Source organism: Harpegnathos saltator, unplaced genomic scaffold (genome assembly GCF_003227715.2).
Source record: "Harpegnathos saltator strain DR-91 unplaced genomic scaffold, Hsal_v8.6 scaffold38, whole genome shotgun sequence".
Taxonomy (NCBI): domain Eukaryota; kingdom Metazoa; phylum Arthropoda; class Insecta; order Hymenoptera; family Formicidae; genus Harpegnathos; species Harpegnathos saltator.
In genome coordinates, this window is record NW_020230183.1 from 2,142,560 (window position 1) to 2,160,981 (window position 18,422).

General features: G+C 51.9%; 2 protein-coding genes across 5 annotated transcripts; one reads left to right on the forward strand and one right to left on the reverse strand.

Annotated features, from left to right (window-relative positions):
• Window positions 1-5,194: 5,194 nt before the first annotated feature.
• Window positions 5,195-11,925, forward strand: LOC105187308 (carboxypeptidase M). 3 transcript variants are annotated; one of them, XM_025300615.1, is made up of 10 exons: window positions 5,195-5,674; window positions 6,059-6,324; window positions 6,587-6,720; window positions 7,082-7,218; window positions 7,515-7,702; window positions 8,230-8,259; window positions 9,563-9,858; window positions 10,660-10,836; window positions 11,066-11,158; window positions 11,256-11,925. In XM_025300615.1, the coding sequence occupies exons 2-10, from the start codon at window positions 6,078-6,080 to the stop codon at window positions 11,445-11,447; spliced, it is 1,494 nt and encodes a 497-aa protein (XP_025156400.1). In that variant the 5' UTR covers window positions 5,195-5,674; window positions 6,059-6,077; the 3' UTR covers window positions 11,448-11,925. The 3 variants fall into 3 exon arrangements, with proteins under 3 accessions (XP_025156400.1, XP_025156401.1, XP_011146344.1); XM_025300616.1 differs by having other exon boundaries at window positions 6,062-6,324; XM_011148042.2 differs by lacking the exon at window positions 8,230-8,259 and having other exon boundaries at window positions 5,197-5,674.
• An 891-nt stretch (window positions 11,926-12,816) lies between these two features.
• LOC105187310 (uncharacterized protein DDB_G0283357) lies at window positions 12,817-17,882 on the reverse strand. Of its 2 annotated transcripts, none has more exons than XM_025300614.1 (4): window positions 17,623-17,882; window positions 15,975-16,161; window positions 14,296-15,741; window positions 12,817-13,414 (listed from the first exon to the last, which is right to left on the reverse strand). In XM_025300614.1, the coding sequence occupies exons 1-4, from the start codon at window positions 17,657-17,659 to the stop codon at window positions 13,153-13,155; spliced, it is 1,932 nt and encodes a 643-aa protein (XP_025156399.1). In that variant the 5' UTR covers window positions 17,660-17,882; the 3' UTR covers window positions 12,817-13,152. The 2 variants fall into 2 exon arrangements, with proteins under 2 accessions (XP_025156399.1, XP_011146345.1); XM_011148043.2 differs by having other exon boundaries at window positions 12,823-13,456; window positions 17,623-17,828.
• Window positions 17,883-18,422: the final 540 nt, after the last annotated feature.

Below are 18,422 nucleotides of genomic sequence, written 5' to 3' on the forward strand. Positions count from 1 at the left end.
CACGCGATGTCGCCGCTTGTGGAAGCTTCCTTTGCGTGTTCCTCGTTGTCTTCAATCGCGTTGTTTAGTTCATCTGGATATTAGTCTCGACACGTTTTAACGCCCGACTTTTTTATAAGTGTTTCAAGAATAAAATTTGAGTTTTCTTGAACTGGGATTATGAGTAGTGATAACCAAAAAAATGTCGGAATTTTATATTGGTTTTCATTTTATCGTTCGTTTTTTTGTTTTCTGGTAAATATGACTTGGATCCTAAAAGCATGTACGAGATGAGTAACCTGTATGGAGGAAAATGAAGGGTAATCTATACGACATAATTCTGATAGTCAGCTTGACATTTTTAAGCTGAAATTTTACTATATTTGTGAGTGAAGTTTATCATTCAGAGCGTCAAGCTTACTATTTCAGAAGAATATCTTATAGATCACCATTTAGATTGTCAATCGTCCCTTCATTTTTCGCCGCGTAAAAAACTGTAGGTCACCAGGTTTCACGAAAATAGCTCGATTTCTTGATTTTCGTGTCCACCATCTTGGATCCGCCATTTTGAATTTCTGTATTCCTTTAATTTCACATTTTGCATCTGAGAAAGCTTCCAAATGTATAAAATTATAACAGATACCAATCTATTCATTTACAGTGCACTTCTGGATGTCAGTAACAATGCTAACTATGCCTACTTGGAATTTGACGAAACATGTTATCATTAAAACTGAGCTAAAAACAGACTAAACCGAATCTACATACAATCTATATACCATTTTTTAGAAGAAGAATTCACCTTTACCTTCACCTTTAGTGGTGCAAAGAAAACGAAAATATCTCCTTTTTTGACTAAGTTATGGATTCTTAAATGCGTTTCTGGTAACTATAGTTATCAGAATAGGCGTTAAAGGGTTAAAAGGACTTAAAGGCCACCATGAGCGAGATTTCACCCGTGTGAATTTTTTTTTGATCTTGCTAAAAGAAGCGACAACAGTAGTCCAACATGGACGCTCAACGTTACCGACGTCTCGATCATAATCAAGTACTGTATGGTGTTGGTCCTGACTAAACGATCATTGAGCGAATGAGCTCGCCTGTTGCGCGAAATGAGGCAGCGTGCGCCGAGCGATCGAGAGCTAGAAGATTTTCGATCACGAAGAAAGAAGCCGATGAGAATGTGAAGCGTCGACTACGACATTTATTATTTACAAATTGTCTGCTACGAAGCCATCGGATCGAGCGAGTCGATTATCGCGACATAGAAAATTCTTTCAGGAGATGTTAGCATTCCCAAACCGAACATCACCATCCCAGTGGTGCGATTCTTTAACTCGTTATTGGAGTTAACGACAGTTTCGTTATCGTTGCGCAGCTTTTGTATACCGTAGAAAAGCTGCGCAACGATAACGAAACTGTCGTTAACAACAATAACGAGGTAAAGAATCGCACCATAGGCTCGATTGGAAGTTATCGCTAATATTGAAGAAACCACAAGAAAGTACGAGAAGCTTGCTCGGCGATGCGCCCGCGGCGTATCGGAAGACATTTCGCAGTATTATCAGCCGCTCATTATCAGCAGCCACCAGGTCTCCACCAGGTCGTCGACATTATCGCCATTCGCCTCGTTCGCCTCTTTCGCCTATAATTTGTTCATGTCATCCATTCGCAGGATATCGCAGGCGATATCGCGATCGCTTGGCCAGTTTACTATTATCTTATGGAAAACTCGCCGCTCCGTTGCCAAGAATGAATCTATTACTGATGCGCTCCATCGCCAGAACATTATCCGCGATTTCGCGAACGCTCTTTCACATCCCCTCGCATTACCGATACCGAATCTGTTCGAGCTTCATTGATCCTTAAACACTAGGACGTCTGAAAATTCAGCCTTTGATATTTTTTATTGGATAAAAGTAAGATTAATTACATGAACCAGAGTAATAATTAATGTATATTTCTTTTTTAAGGGAAGGATTTATGTTCATAAATATCTTAGATCACTTATGCTCAAATTAAAGTTTTTTTTTTTACAGTGAGAGATTATTATTTTCCCTTTAAAAAAATTGTATATGATTTTGAACTATTTTACACATTGCTGCACATTTTTGCCAAATATTTATCAAAAAGAATAAATAAGTAAATTATGGGTAAAAATTCAGCCATCCTAATAATAGAAAGTAACGAAAACATCCTAAAGAGAAAATGTTTAACGGTTTAAAAATATCATCGCCGACGGTTACAGCGATTATCACCGCTGAACAGGTGAGCCTCCGGCAAGTTGGATTCCCTCGAGGAATCTCCTGATCGGAATGTCAGTAGCCGCTAGAAAAAGGAACGTTGGCTCAGCATCGACTTCACGTGTGTCTCTCGAACACGCCTTGAATATCTTTGTCGGTCGGTCTTCTCGGATGGCGCTCTTAGGAGGGCGCTTGGAAAACATCAAAGTGGCGTTTTCGTAACGATGTGTCGACGCAACAAATTATCGGCGAGTCGTCGTGCGACACGAAAAGTGTTATCGAGACAACGATTCGTCAAAGACCGTTTATTCCGAGTTCCGCTCGGATATCTCGGCGGCGACGAGCGACTGCGAGATCTCGCTTATCGACGATCTCGAAGGAAGTTTCATGGAAACCACCCCGCTCGCTCGCGAGTCGTTCCGCTCTCTGAGCGAGAGAAGCGCGGGAGAAAGAAGAGCGTTTGTTCCACGCTCGCCCGCGCGCGGGCTTTCTAAACAATCGCAACGCCGACGCAATCGCTCGCGGGATACGAAGACGCGCCGGAATTGCAGATCGCAGCGGCCGCTCGAGGCGCCGGAAGCCATCGCTCAGGCCAATCGACTAACGTGATTAACGCGCGCCCGATATCCGAAATCCCGTCCCGGCCGCGGCGTATCGAGCGGCGCTCATTCAGCCTGACGCACACGCCGTATTCTGAAAGGGGTCCGTTATGAAAGGTCTGCTTCGACGGGGGCGGGGCGGGGGGGGGAGGAGGGAAGGCAGGGCAGGGCAGGACAGGCGGCTCTATCGTCTCAAGGTAAATCGCCGACCATGAGCGGAATCTTCAAGAACTCCAAGTTCGAAACCGCCTCTCTCTCCACCCCCCTTCTTCCTTGCGCCTTCGTTACTTTGCTCTCGCTCTCTCTCTCCTCCTCTCTCTCTCTCTCTCTCTCTCTCTCTCTCCTCCGCTCTCCTCTCGCTCTTTTCCTCTCTGGCCCGATCTCTCTGGCCCGCTCCCACTTACCTTCCTCATTTCACTCGCCGCTACGTCACTCACACACACATACACACGTACACGCCGCCGCCACGCCACGGTGACACACTTCTCGTAGAAATTCTTTTTTGTGAAGTGTCTCACCTTCCTCCTCGCGGGTTCAACGATCCATCCGAAACCGTGATCCGAGAGCCGGGTAGGCGCGGGCGCCCGCTAGTAGGACACCGTCCTCAATATCGCTCGTCGAAAGTACATGTGGTGGACATGTCGGTGATCTTACGAATGCTCCATCGACCTGTATATCTCTCTCTCTCTCTCTCTCTCTGTAGTGGTGTCTTAGTTGGACGGGCGGGCGGGCGGGCGGGCGCGGGCGAGCAGACGGGCGGCTCATTATATTCGAAAATATATAGCGGCCAGAGCTGACGCGTGCGAGATTGGCCTGTAACAGTATATGGGCCTCGGTCTCTGTCCGCTGGGGTGAGATGGCGGATCTTGGAGTGCCAAACATCAGGAACGAAAACCTCTTCACCTCAATTAACACCAGCGCTGGTAGTGGTGACCGCCGCCCGTCTCCTCCTCCGTCTCGCCCCGTCCTCCTCCGCTTCCACCGCCGCCGCCTCCTCCGTAGGCTCCGCTGGTAGTGGTAACGACAATAGCCCGACGGCCTGTAACTGTACGTAGCCCCGAACATGTACACACACACACACACACACACATACACACATGAGCGCGCGCGATCGCGACACGTACTCGTCCTCTTTACGAATAAAACGACGCTGGTTCGTGAAATTAGTTTCTAACGGCCGGGAAGTGTCATCGAGCGATTAACCCTGAAGCGGCTGATAAACCGCGCCTTCGGCCATTCGCGAGCGAGCGGTGAGAGGTCGCGCGAAAATCGAGCACCTTCGGCCCGATCTCGCGAGTATCCACCGCGAGTTCTCTCGATCGCTCGGTCGATTAACGCTATTATAAATAAATAATATTAAAATACACACGGTCGAGTTGACTGAGAGAGAACGGTTCGCACTGAACTTGGGAGAGAGAGAGAGAGAGAGAGAGAGAGAGAGAGAGAGAGAGAGAGAGAGAGAGAGAGAGAGAGAGAGAGAGAGAGCGGTCGTTTCGAATCGGCGGGCCGCGCCAGGTCGAAGCGCTCATTTCATTAGCGCCGCCGGCTGGTCTCCTCGCGCGCTCTCCTCTCTTTTTCTCTCTTCCGCGGCTGTTTTCCATTTCCCGCACGAAACCCACCCAGGTCATTTTCGACCTCGCTCGGCCGGAAAAATGAAGTTCTCGCTACGCGACCGCCGCGAGATCCGCAGATATCGCGCCGAATACGGCCGCGGAAGGATGTGTGTGTGTGTGTGTGAGCGCGCGCGAAATACAATTCGCCACGATACGCTTGACGCGTTGCTCATTGTGTGGCCGGTGGCGTGTAGTAGTGAGTTAAGGTGAGACAGTAACGGCCTGTCTCCCGGCTCTCCGGTACACCGCTCGCGCTAGTGGTTGGTCTACAACGGAGGCAGAGACAGCAGAGAGATACCAGTAACGGAGGAAGTGGCTTTCATTAGTAGTGGTGGCGGTGGAGGTGGCGGTCGTGTAGCGGCCGATGGAGGTGGTGGTTGTACTGCCGCCGCCGCTGCTGCTTGCCAATGGTGGTGGCGGCGGTGGTTGGTGGAGGTGGTGGTGGTGGTGGTGGTGGTAGTGGTAGTGGTAGTGGTAGTGAGTGCACGGCATATTTCGCTTCTCTTTGTAAGTTCACAGTATCACATATCTCGCGCCGCTACTCTCACGGCTCAACTGCACCGCTTCCTCCTCCGCTTCTCGGAGTCCGCGCGCGAGTCGCGCTTCTTCTCTTTCACTGCCTGTGCGCACTCGCGCCTACACCCTTTCTCTCCTCTCCTCGCTGCTTCCCCAGCTTCCTCCCCGTCTCTCCCTCTTCTTCTTCTTCTTCTTCTTCTTCATCTTCTTCTTCTTCATCTTCTTCATCATCATCTTCTTCTTCTTCTTCTTTTTCTCCTTTTTCTTCTTCTTCCTTTTCTTCTTCTTCTTCTTCTTGTCTTCCTCGACTTCCTCGACGCGGATGCCGTTCGCGCGCGTGATCGCTCGGTCGGAAAGTGCGCGACGACGGCTCGGCGTCCCGCCGGCCGTTCGGAGGCGCGATTGAATTCGGCGTCGGCTGAAGAGAGCGGAGGAAGGAAAAGAAACCGGTATACACCGCGCGGCCGGGCAGGAGGAGGAGGAGGAGGAAGAGGAAGAGGACAAGACAGAGGAGAGGAGAGAATCTCACTCGCTGGAGCGAGAATCCTCTCGGCTGCACGCACCACTGCCCTAGTGTTGTTTTCACGGACGCGCGCCTCGTACGCGCCAACACGGAAGAGCGCACACGCGCGACACGGCTGGCGGCACGGTTTGGCGCGGTTCCGTTTGTGCGAGTTTTTACCGTACCGCCCACATCCGTCATCGACACGTTGGGACGAAGCAGGTAAAAAACAGCACGTCACAGTGCCTCGACACGAACCTCGCGCGGTGTGCATACGCGCGCTTCGGATCGAGTCGAGCAGATTTCTCGTTTCGCCGTTTGCTTCTTCTTCTTTTTCTCTCGTTGATGATCGACGATCGACGATCTCTGGCGAGGACCGCCGCGCGCGCTTCGTACGAGTCGCGGAGAATAGCGAGAGTTCGCCTCTCTTCTTCTCTTGCTCTCTCTCTCTCTCTCTCCCTCTCTCTCTCTCCCTCTCTCTCTCTCTCTCTTTCTCCCCGGAGCGTGTTTCTCGCCAATTAAATACGCCGCGGATTGCTCTCAATATCTCGGCCGTCTCGCGCGCGATCTCGCCGTTATCTCAGCGATGCGTGTGTGTTTCACCAGCAGCGGCGACGCCAGCAGAATGTATCGCGTGCTACTTTGTCTCATCTCCATTTACGGGAGCATTCACGGAAATGCCGTCTCCTCGCACTTCCCCAACAAGGGAGACGCCCCCCGCCAATACCACCCCCGTTTCTTGATGTACGAGGAGCCGCACAACATCGAGTTCAAGTATCACAATTACGACCAGATGAGCCGCTTTCTGCGCGCGACGTCCCTCCAGTTTCAAAATCTTACCGCGCTCTACTCGATAGGAAAGTCAGTGAAAGGTACGATCTTTCTTTCTTTTTCGTTATGCGATACTATCGCTCTGCCGAGTAAGATGATAAAAAAGAAGAAAATATCAAAAGAGGAGAAAAACAAGGGACTGAGAAGACGAAGACGGAGGAGAAGCTCGATCCGAGTCATCGCGCGGCACGATCACGTCCCTTCGAGTGTCTCCCTCCGTACAGTCTCTTTCTCTCTCGTTCTCTCTCCTACAGTCTTTGGGTTAACCGATCGTTATGATCGAGCGACATTTGCACACCGCAGGTCGTGACTTGTGGGTGATGGTCGTGTCATCGTCGCCGTACGAGCACATGATCGGCAAGCCCGACGTCAAGTATATCGCCAACATACATGGAAACGAAGCCGTGGGACGCGAGCTGATGCTGCATCTCATTCACGTATGTAGTTGCCGCGAACACGCACAGCGGATTTTCCGCGTTACTCACGGCGAGTGGTGACGAGAGAGAGAGAGAGAGAGAGAGAGAGAGAGAGAGCGACGGATGCTTACGCGTTGCCGTTGAAGAATATTTCGCGAGGACTCAGCGAGGAGCTCTCTCACTCGCTCATCAATTCTCACCTCCGTTTCGCGCGACAATCCGCGCCGACTCTCTCGCCGCTTCGTTCCGCCGAAGGCAAAGTTCTGCCGAAAGATCAGAGGACGATGTGGGAAACGCGAAGGAACGCGAATCGCAGAGACGTTCGCGCGCGACTCCGCAGGTACGATATTTTTCTCTTGTTCCCCCCCTTGCCTCCTTGCAGTTCTTCGTGACATCGTACGGATCGGACGCGTACATCACTTGGCTGCTGGACAACACGAGGATTCACATCCTGCCGTCGATGAATCCCGACGGCTTCGAGGTCTCCAAGGAGGGCAACTGCGACGGTGGTCAAGGCAGGTTAGACATTTCGACGAAAACGATCTCTACGCTGCTCGCGTCGCGCGTTGGCGCTCGCTACCGTAAAGCCCGTGTCACATTACGGATTGAAGATCAAGGATTGCGAATTGAAGATTAGATTTCGATAAATCGACAAACTTCGGGTTTGCTTTATTCCGACTGGTCAAATTTCAATCTTCAATCCGCAATCCTTGATCTTCGATCCGTGGTGTGACACGGGCTTAACGTAACGTCCCTCTCTTGAGCGCGCATGCGCGTGCGTGTGTCCCTGATTCTCACGTCTGCGATTTTAACAGGTACAACGCGCGCGGCTTTGACTTGAATCGCAACTTTCCGGACTACTTTAAGCAGAACAATAAAAAGAGTCAGCCGGAAACCGAGGCTGTTAAGGAGTGGGTATCAAAGATCCAATTCGTGCTGTCGGGCAGCCTGCACGGCGGCGCGCTCGTAGCGAGCTATCCCTTCGACAATACCCCGAATTCGCGTAAGTTGAACATACCCTTTGACCCGTAAGCGGTTGCGCGGGAGAATCGTTAAAGAGACAGGCGCATAGCTCTCTCATTCAATCAGCCTATCTGAGTCGGCAGAATCGTACGTGTAACGCACGTCGTCGTCGTCGTCGTCGTCGTCGTCGTCGTCGTCGTCGTCGTCGTCGTCGTCGCCGTCGTAACCCGTCGTGAGCCCCCTCGTTGACGATAAACGACGAGAAGCGAAAAAAAAAAAAAACAGAACACGAAAGAGACACGCAGGACGGACGAACAGAGAGAGAGAAAAAAAAAAGACGTAGCAGGAAAGCAGAAAGAGACAAACGGCTTGGTCGTTACTTGTTAATCTCCCCCTCCCCGAGCGGCTCCGGCAGCGATCCGGGATCGGATTTTCCCATCGAGTCCGTTAATATCGCACTACCGAACGCACGTTCCGTTTACCGTCAGACCACGTCAGGCGGCTATGGCGTAACTGCGCATAGCTTTGAAGCTGTCATGATATTATGTAAAACTTTCATGCCGTCAGGAATATGTCGATCAGCGCCACTGTGTGCAGGTACAGTGCAATACATGATTAACTAATCGCTAAATAGCCAGTATAATCAGCGACGTTATCATTTACTTCCGAAGCGTAGCGTGACAAGAGGTAGACGCGTAGAGGTAGAGCAAAAATTAGAGAGAAAGAAGGAACGAAAGAACGAACGAACGAACGAACGAACGAACGAACGAACGAACGAAAGAAAGAAAGAATGAAAGAAAGAAAGAAAGAAAGAAAGAAAGAAAGAAGCAGGAAAGACCGCGACGGGACGGAGATGCAATATTGTTTCTCGCGTGTGTCTCGCCCGTGGCTCTCTGTCTCTCTTTCCTCTCGCCTCGAGGACGAGAAGGCGACGACGCGTTGCTTGTTGCTGGATGGCACGTCCACGTCCAGGAACGAACGGAAAGATCGGTCTAGAGTAACAACGTCACTGTACCTCGCCCGAAAAGTGTAAATGATAAGGTCTACAGTTAACACGCGACGGTTTTCATCTCTCTCTCTCTCTCTCTCTCTCTCTCTCTCTCTCTCTTTCTCGGCATGCCTCTTTGCGCGATCAGCTCCTTTTCGTCTCTCTCTCTCTCTCTCTCTCTCTCCCTCCCTCTCCCTCTCCCCCTTTCTCTCTCCTTTCGACCTCACGCTCCTCCATCGGTCCCCATTAACGCAGCCTGTATGAAAAATCTCACCCCTCTTCGGCTTCGGAATGATGCGATGCTCGACAAGCACGCGTAGGATAGAGTGAAAGCGCGCGGTGCCACGTTGCCAGAATCATCAGACGCATGACACACTAGGTAGCTTCGGTCATCTAATGAGCACGTACGAGCCCATACGAGGGCCCCGCATAGATGTTTCCCGGGGTCTCCTCGGATAGATTCTATTTCAGAACTTCAGTCTTGAGATTGCTTACGCGAGATTACGACACCAAACCTGGAAATTCCACATTCTCGTTCCAAATACGGAGCTTCTCTGCTCTTTAGAAACGGAAATTCGCGTTCTCTCCTCGGTCGGTCGGTAACGTCGACTTTCATGTCATCAAAAGGAAAACTCTTCTTGCCGGAGCAATTACCACACTCGATAGACTAAAGGATCAAAAGGGAGGAGGATCGAGTTCTGAAGAATCTCGGGGAGACCGTTGTTGCCTCTTGAGTCCACCGTCCGCTTGACTCCGGGAGATCGGATCAGATCCCGATCAGCTCCCGGGAAACGTCCTGTGCGGGGCCCGAGTAGATGCCACATATTGCGCACGCAATCATCCTCACCCGTTGGCGGGAACAGACGAGTCTCGTCACGTTGAAACAGTAACAGTGTCATATAGAGAGAGTAGTGTTTCAGAGTTTTACATCGACGCCGAGTATCTCGCCGGATGACGACGTGTTTCAGCACTTGTCGCTCACGTATTCGCGAAATCACGGCTCTATGTATCGGGGATTAGCGTGCTCGCCTTCTCAGCCCGCGTTTAAGCGCGGCATCACCAACGGCGCCGAGTGGTACCCGCTCACCGGCGGCATGCAAGACTTCAACTACGTGTGGAACGGCTGCATGGAGATCACCTTGGAGCTGTCTTGCTGCAAGTACCCGCCGGCCTCGGACCTGCGCCACTACTGGGAGGAGAATCGAGCGGTGAGGTGCCTGAGACGAGGGACGATCAGCTGAGATATCCAGCGCTTAACCCTTTGTATTCTGAATTCATTTACTCGAGACCTTGTCCAACTTTTTTGCGCAATCGAATAGCTCTCGGCGTATTATATAAACGCGGGGGAATAAATTTTATAACAATTTTATAACGATTAACACTTGAAGGTGGTACTTTTGAGTGCAAAGGGTTAAGCTCGTCTCCGTCATCGGCAGATTTCGAGCGTAACACGCCCGTGCGGCTGAATATCGCTCGTTTTCTTCAGACTTCAGTGAGATCGGTGAGGGAAACGCACGGAGATGAAAAACAACGGGATTTCTACGCGAGATTCGACCCAGCGCGGTCGTGTCCGCTTCCGCGATAACGGCCGGGCGAAATGAACGGATGTGTCCGCTTCTGACGCAAACGGGTTAACGCAATGCCGATGACGGGCGATGACGCACTGAGAGAAGGAGACGGTTAATCTCGTTGAGAAACCGATGAATCCTGAAAATTATACCGCTTTGTCGTGATTTTATCCAAACAGTGCCAAACAGTAGCGGCGCGCGTACCGACTGATTGATGCGGCAGAGTTTGCCGCAGTTATTACATAACATTGGCCATGATAATTACAGTAGCATCCATTACGGAAATTGGCCTCCAGACTGTAACCATTTCATTACTCTTTGTCTCAGTGGATCGTTTTCAGGATGAGCGAGCGCGCAGGCGCAGCCTATGTGCGTGTACGTGTGTATAACCGATTCGAAGAGCTTGTCGATGCCGTATAACGCACTTTGCCGTCTCCGTAGTCCCTGATCAAGTTTCTGGCGGAGGCTCATAGGGGTGTTCACGGCTTCGTCGTCGACGAGAACGGCAATCCCATCGAGAGAGCGTCCGTCAAGGTGAAGTCGCGGGACGTCAGCTTCTCGACGACCAAATACGGCGAATTCTGGAGGATCCTGCTGCCGGGCGTTTATAAGCTGGAGGTAGGTGCGCCGCTGTCGTTTCCGCGTCGTCAATGTTAACGGACCGCGTTATCCGTTGAATCCTTACCGTTATCACCGCAGCGATCGCGACCCTCGCCTTGTCCCGCACCGCCTTGAGCGCTTCCAATCTCGCTCGAACGGACCGACCGACCGATCGAGCGAAACGTCCGTCCGTTACGCCTACTGCAAGGCACTTAAGTGATCTCTCTTTATTTATTGTGTGCCGCAGGTATTCTCGAACGGATACATACCCCGCGAGGTGGAGTTTGTGGTAATTGAGCAGCACCCGACGCTCCTCAATGTTACGCTTTACTCGACGAAAGTAAGTGACGCCTAGACGAGCGAGAGCTAAAGTAACATAGCTATCTACGTCTTCTTAACGTAAAAGCGAGTAAATCTGTACTTTACGCACGGAACAGAGGCAGTACGACGACGAAAGTGGATCCGTTTTGTATAACGGGAACCCCGGCGGCAGGCCTTATCCGCACCGGGACCACACGTTACATTACCGGCCACAATCGGGCGCAAACACCGCGGCCGATGCGAACAGCGGCATTTTCTCGTCTCTCAGTAACGGATTCAACAGCTTCGTTACCAATCTCTTCGGATAGTCCGGTCACCTCGTGCGAACCGTACACCTCGACATATCCACAGTTATTTATTTCAACTATATTATGCCGTCATGAGGCCAGATATCAATTGCGACTCGGTGAACCTCCGGCGCGATCCGCGCGAAAGCCGGCGAAAGCGCGAACGACTCGTATGATCCGAGAGAGAGAGAGAGAGAGAGAGAGAAAGAGAGAGAGAGAGAGAGAGAGAGAGAGAGAGATCGGCAAAATACTGCCAAACGGTCCACCGCATAGCCGAAACTGTTGCACGTGTTATGTTTGATATATAATCTCTAAACAATAAAGTATTTATATGTATACCCCCGTCGCCCGCGCGCGCGCGCGCGCGGAAATGCGCACGCGACGTGCGCTCTCTATTTAAGCTGTTTGTTTACACACGTACGATATTGCCGCGCGGTGGACGACCATTTGCGACACACGCGTTGCCGAATGATAATAAAGATTACAAAGTACTACAGAGCTCGCAGACTATCGATGTTAGATAGGTGACCGCGTGTATCAGCGTAATCGTAATTGCTCCCCTAATGATCACCTCCCCGCGCGCCCCACGTTGATCGGGATTATCCGACGGGGATGATACCGCGTGTTCCAAAGAGCGAATTGCTCCAACGGGGACGATTACAGTTGCCGGAAACGGACTCCTGTCTCGATGAAAAGAAGTCACTCGACGGTGTCGGTCGCGCGTCGACGCGAGTGAGAATTTTCTAGGCAACGCGCAGGAGCGTAGCGGGAATGTCTCGTACGAAGAAAGGAGAAAAGGACTACTTAATGCCTTTTTTTTAATTAAAATAGTTATGAATAGTATATACACTCGGTACGCATATCTTTCAAGACGCAAATGATGAAACAATCTCTTACGAGTCGCGCAGTCGCGCGGGCTTCCTTCGACGCTTGCGAGCGCAAGAGAGTTGCGCGACGAGAGTTCTTTTCTTCTTCTTCTTCTTCTTCTTCTTCTTCTTCTTCTTCTTCTTCTTCTTCTTCTTCTTTTTGCCTCGGGCAAATTTTCCTTCGCGCAGCGAGAGTTGAAGAGAGGGAGATTAACCGATGAAATTTTGCGTCTCCCTCAACGAATGTCTTTTCTTCTTTTTTCTTTTCTTTTTATTCGTCGCGATATCGACGCAACCGCGAATGTCGCGCGCGCGCGCGCTTTGAATTGCGAGTTGAACGTCACGAAAAATACGCGCGAACAATTATCCTAAAATACTGACGACAGAAAAAGAACGTCGGTGCGTCTCAGTAATGTCGGGAGAGCCGCCGTGTGCGCGTTTCAAGCGGATCTTTCGTTTGTATCCTCTCAAAATCGGTATTCAATATTTGTCAGCTTCCCCCTCCGTTTTCGCCCCCTCCCCCCGCTTCGTTCTCAATCGAAGACCGATTTTGACAGCGACTGGCTACTGATAAGTGGTATAATTTACGAGCCCGTCGGAATCCCTTGGAAACGTCTCGTCTCGGGTGTTCGAGGCGACCGGTGACGTTGAAGAAAGAATAAAAAAGAGAAAGAAAGAAAGAGAGAGAGAGAGAGAGAGAGAGAGAAAGAGCGAGAGAGAGAGAGAGAGAGAGTTACGAAAAATAAGATTTGTACATCAGCGATTCAGGACGAGCTCCAAGGAATTCGCGCGGCGCGCTATATGTATATATATATATATATATATATATGTTATTCTTTTATTATTACAACAATCTCTCTCTAATTCCTCGCGATCTTCGTGGACTCCTTGTTGCTGGTGACGTGCTCGAGGTCGACTCCGTCGTACTCCAAACCGCCGGCGTTATCGTAGTACGCGTAATCGTAGTCGTTCTTCTTGCTCGACTTCGGTCGCGCCGTCGTGCTGCTGCCGCCGCCGCTGCTGGGTAACCTGGTCGTCGACGTGAACGGCCTGGCGGACCCGCTCACGTAGGTGACTCCCCGTGGCGTCGTCGTCGGCTGGCCGGCCCTCTGGGCGCCGGAGCTGAAGGAGTTCGGATTGTAGGTGGTGGCGATGGAGGGTCGCCTGGAACGCCGGGAGAAACCGAGATTATCGTCGAGCTCGTCCGCGGAGCGGTCAGCGGGTTATTGAATGGTAAGAAGAATAATAATAAGAACAACCGGTGGAGTTGACAATGATACGAGAAAAGACGTGTTTTGCGGAAACAAAAAGAAGGAAAATACATGTTTGCCGTGCTTGTTATGTTCGATCGCTTCATTTTCAGTTGTTTATAAACAAAGTCGAAAAAAGCGATTTAGGAAAAAAATGAATTTGTTGAAAAATATTTAAGAGTAGAGGCTGATGATTTTACCGCATGTTCTCTCCCTTCACGTGTGTCAAAATATAAATTTTTTGCAGAACTTTTTGCACGCCAGACTTTTTTCTAAATCACTTGTTTAGCAGCCATGTTGGATCTGTCACTTCGACTTTTTGAAATCTGACTTCAGCGACTAATAAAAAAGCACTGCAAATGCAAGATTTCATAGAAATCCGTGAGGTAAAGAAAATGTGAACCACACAAAGGGTGATCGGCCATTGCAAAGCTGAACATGTCCAACTTTGCCGCAGCGATCGCCAGACGCCGCGATTTCTAAATGTTCGACGCTGACGAGTAAAAGCGAACTTCACTGATAAAAACTTCTAGACGTTCGATTTTGATTCGCTAGTGTCTAAAATTTAGAATTCGCTGTTCAACTTTGACCCCACTAGACGTCGTGTCTTCTAGATTTTAGACGTTAGCGAATAAAAGTCGAACGTCTAGAAGAAATTTTGACCAGGCGAATTCGCTGGCGAATTAAGAAAAAGCTTGCACAAAGCGAATGAAAGCAGCACCGTGTAAATCACCTTTATTAAAGCACCCTTACCTCGGCACCGGCGTGGTCGTCCTCGGCGACTCGGCCAAGTGGTTGATGCTCGCAGGGCTGAAGCCGATCCCGACGGAGGACCTCGCGAGCTCGAAGCCGCCGGTGCTGGTCTCGACGTAGTAGGACTTGCCGCCGCTCGCGCCATCGTAATTGTTATATTGGGTCGCCTTCTTGGGCGTCTTCGTGCTGTCGTAGTACTGCGTCGACGGCTTGGCCGGCTGGCTCGTCTTCTCGTAGTACTGATTGTCGTTGTTCCTCAGGGCGGTCTGCGCGACCGCGCTGTCGCCGCTCGCGTACTTCTTTGTCGCCGGGCTATACGTGGTGGGCGCGTAGCTGTTGCTCGCCAGATACTTGACGGTGGTCTGACCGAGGTCTTGCCTGCTGGCAGACGTGACTGGTCTGTACTGATTGTTGTTGTTGTTGTTGTTGTTGTTGTAACTCTCGTAGACGGTGGGGGCTGCCGTGGTGGACTGGTAAGCGACGTTACCGCCGCTGCCACTGCGTTGGATGTTGCTGTAGCTCCTCTGCTGGTAGTTGGTGTAATCGCTGCTCTGATAGTTGGTGCTCGGCTGGACAGTAGTGGACTGCGAGAACTGACCGTAGGTCTGGTAGCTGGTCTTCGGGCTGTAGCTGCTGGGTCTCACAGTTGTGACCTGGGCGAAGTTCTGGTTCTGATTGTAGTTGGCGTTGTTGTTGAAGACGTTGTAGGCGGTGGTGCGACTGGTGGTGCTGACTGACTGATAGTTGTTGTACGTGGCGTCCTGGTAAGTCGTGCTGGGCCGATACGTGGACGACGACGGCGCGTTGTACCTCTGCGTGTTCTGGCTCCTGCTGTAGGTCTCCTGCTGAGGTCTCACGGTGCTCGACGACGAGACGTACGTCGTCGTGGGTTGACGCTGCTGCTGTTGCTGGTTGTACCCGTTGCCATTGTAGTAGTTGCCGTTGTAGTTATTCTGGGCGGGCGCGAGCGGCGCCGACGTGCTGCTGGTCGACGGCGAATAGCTGCCATTGGCGTTGTACGGTTGCTTCCTGCTGACCTTCCTGACGCCGCCCTTCTTCTTCGAATCTTGAACGGGCTCCTCCTTGTACGACTTGTCGCTCTCGTAGTCGTCCTCCTTGCCGTTTCTGTTGTAGAAGTTACTGCTGCTGCTGCCGCGCAGTAAGTCGCGGTTGCCGTTGCCGCTGTAGCTCGACGAGGACACCCGGTTGACCGCGTTCGCCGAGGAGCGCAGCGCGTCGCTGGTCTCGCTGCGCTGCAGATGATCCTGCGGCTCGGCGTCGCTGCGCAGGTTGTCGTAGTGCACGGACTCCAGGCCCGAGCCGATTCTGTACAGGTCGAAGTTGTCGCTGGCGTAGTAGAGCGTCGCGGCCTCGCAGTCCACGTCGTACCAGTCCGCGCAGGTCTGGCTCTCCTGGTCGAAGGCGGTGTCGTTGGGACACAGGAATCTGCGAGCGAGCGACAGAGACGTCAGAGTATGAAATATTTACGAGAGGATCCTCGACTGGGAATCCGCACTCCGCGTTCCAAATAATGGAAACGACATTCGCGGCGCGAACAAGCCGCGAATTTCCACTCGCAGGCCTCTTCATCCTCTCGAAGCTGAAGGCTCCCCCCTCCCCCTCCCCCGCTGCTTCAACCCGCGAGCTCCCTTCGCTCCTCGGGCCTCTCCCACACTCACTTGTAATCCTGGATAGAGCCGGCCACGGAGACGCACACGTGGAACACTTGGCAGTCGGTCTCAGGATCCGCGTAGTAGCTGCCGACGATCTTGTTGCGACAGTTGAACGAGGTCTCCGGCATGTATTGCTGGGAGTACCTCGGCGGTGGCCGCTGGAGACCCAGCGCGCAACTCCATAGTACTCCCACTGAAACCGACCAAGCGTCGACTAAGTCAAGCGCAGGAGGAATTTGCTTGGTCGCAGCCCCCGCAGCGCAGCGCTCATGAATCGTCTTATTCATCGAACACGCGAACGATCGCGGCGAAGATCCGACGGCGAGTAGGTGTTGAACTAACTTTGATACTTTCCGTAATCAGCTGGTCACGCTTGGACGTCATGTATTATTTCCGCTTACAAACTTAGTTCTAGCCATTATTGTTTCAATATTAAACAGAGAGAAATGGGTGAACTTTTCATTACTTATCTTGATAATTTATCGATTTAATTTAGCTGATCAATTACGGAACGTACCAAGGTTAGTTTAAGGCCTGCCAACCTTAAGACCAAAGTCCCCAAAACCGATTTCAAAACAACAGGGTAAATGTAAAAGAACGCGGATATTCACGCACGCAGCAGGGGGGGGGGGGTTTGCCCCCATCGAGAGCGCACCGTCGCCTATCGGTTTCTACGGACGTGCCTCGAACAAGAAGAAACGCAATATCGCCTGGCGATCTTCCGAAGCGAGCCAAATACTTCGATCCGGATGGAGAATTCGCCCGAGACTTTCGAGCCGCGCGCGACTCCTCGCCCGGTTGAAGGAGAAAGGTCGGCGACGAGATGTCGCCGGCGCTTTTCTCTCACGCTGAAAAGTCGAGAGTGTCGCCGACTCCATTCGCCATTTTTCGTCCTCACGGTCTCGCCTCGGTCTCAACAGACGCGTTCGCGCGGAACCCGAAGAAGCGCGCATTCTACAGACGGAGACACCGACGATGGCGGTTTCCGGAAATCGAGCGAACGTTGTGTTAAAAAAATCATAAAATCGTTAAATCATAAAAATCGCAAGTTAACCCGATAAGAAGCCATCGGACAGCGGAATTTCGTACTACCAAGGCTCCTGCTGCCGCCCTTCTGCGACGCTTCTCATATGCGAGCATAAAAAATAACGTCGCCTCCCGCCGCCAAGCTCCGCGGCACTCTTCACGATTTCGGAAACGGGCGAAAGTCGCGGGTGGATCTCCGTCGGCGTCAAGGAAGCGAAAATCTTACGGAGATGCTTTGCAGCGGGTCGACCCGTCGTAAGATACAAGGTCCGCTCCGAAATCGGTTTCGGAAATTTTGGTTCTGGTTACAAAGTTGGTAGACCGTAAACCGACTTGGACAAGGATGGTCCCGATGAATTGATCAGCTCATCACGCTTAGACGTTACAGTCATGTACTATTTCCGTTCACAAATGCGGTTTTAGCTGTTAATCTTGCGAAATTAGATCAGGAGAAATGGGTAAAATTTTTATTACTAATTATCTCGATAATTGATCAGCTGATTAATTACGAAACGTATCCAAGCAAGTTGAAGACCTAGCAAGCTTACAACTAGAAGGAAAATTTCCAAAGGCAATTTCGGAGCAAGCCTACAGTCGCTGGCGGCGGCACGAACTGAAGTACACGTACCCGAGATCAAAGCGAGACATCGCCTGGTGAACTCCATCTCGGGGCCCCGGCTGGCTTCGGACGGCTCTCTTCTTCTCTCCGGATTCCGCTGCGGGTCTCGGCGCGCTGCCGCGTATTCAGCGTTACCTGCGCGATAGGACTCGTCGGACGCGACTGCGGCCGCCGTGGAGAACGCCTCGGCCGAGAAGAGGAGAGCCGCGACGCGCTGAAGACGCTTTCCGGGAGCGAGGATGGGGCTGCGGCCCGATGAGAGCGGCCTCACGACGCGATGGCCGGGGGGGTAGCATGGGGAGGGGGAGGACCCTTCCCGCTCGCGGCGCGGGAGAACGTGCACGGGCCCCGTGCGGAACGTAACTCGTCTCTCTTACGTTACGTCAGCCGGGTTCATAGCGGCGAGGGCCGCAGCGCTGACGACGCGCGGATCCTCGTTGCGAGGACGACGCGTAATAACGTGCCAACGTCCGTCCGCGCATACCGCGCGGATGAATCTCCGTGTAACCCGCACGTTCGTCGACACGCAAGAGGTGGAGCGCCGGGTCCGGGTAGGCGGCCAGGAGAAACCGCGCCGCGAAGAGATACAGGCGTTCTTCGTCGGCCGTCCAACGGTCATCAGGAATAACGTAGGTGGTCGCACGCGCGCATTGTGTCGCGCCCGCGTGCCGATGGTACACGCGCGCGCGCGCGCGCGGAAGAGCTCGCCGAGCGGCGGAAAAATGGCGAGGCTCCTTTCTTGCGCGCCCGGAGAACACATTAAGGTCGCCGTGCCTCTCCGTTCTCGGAGAGTCGTCAAGGATAACGCC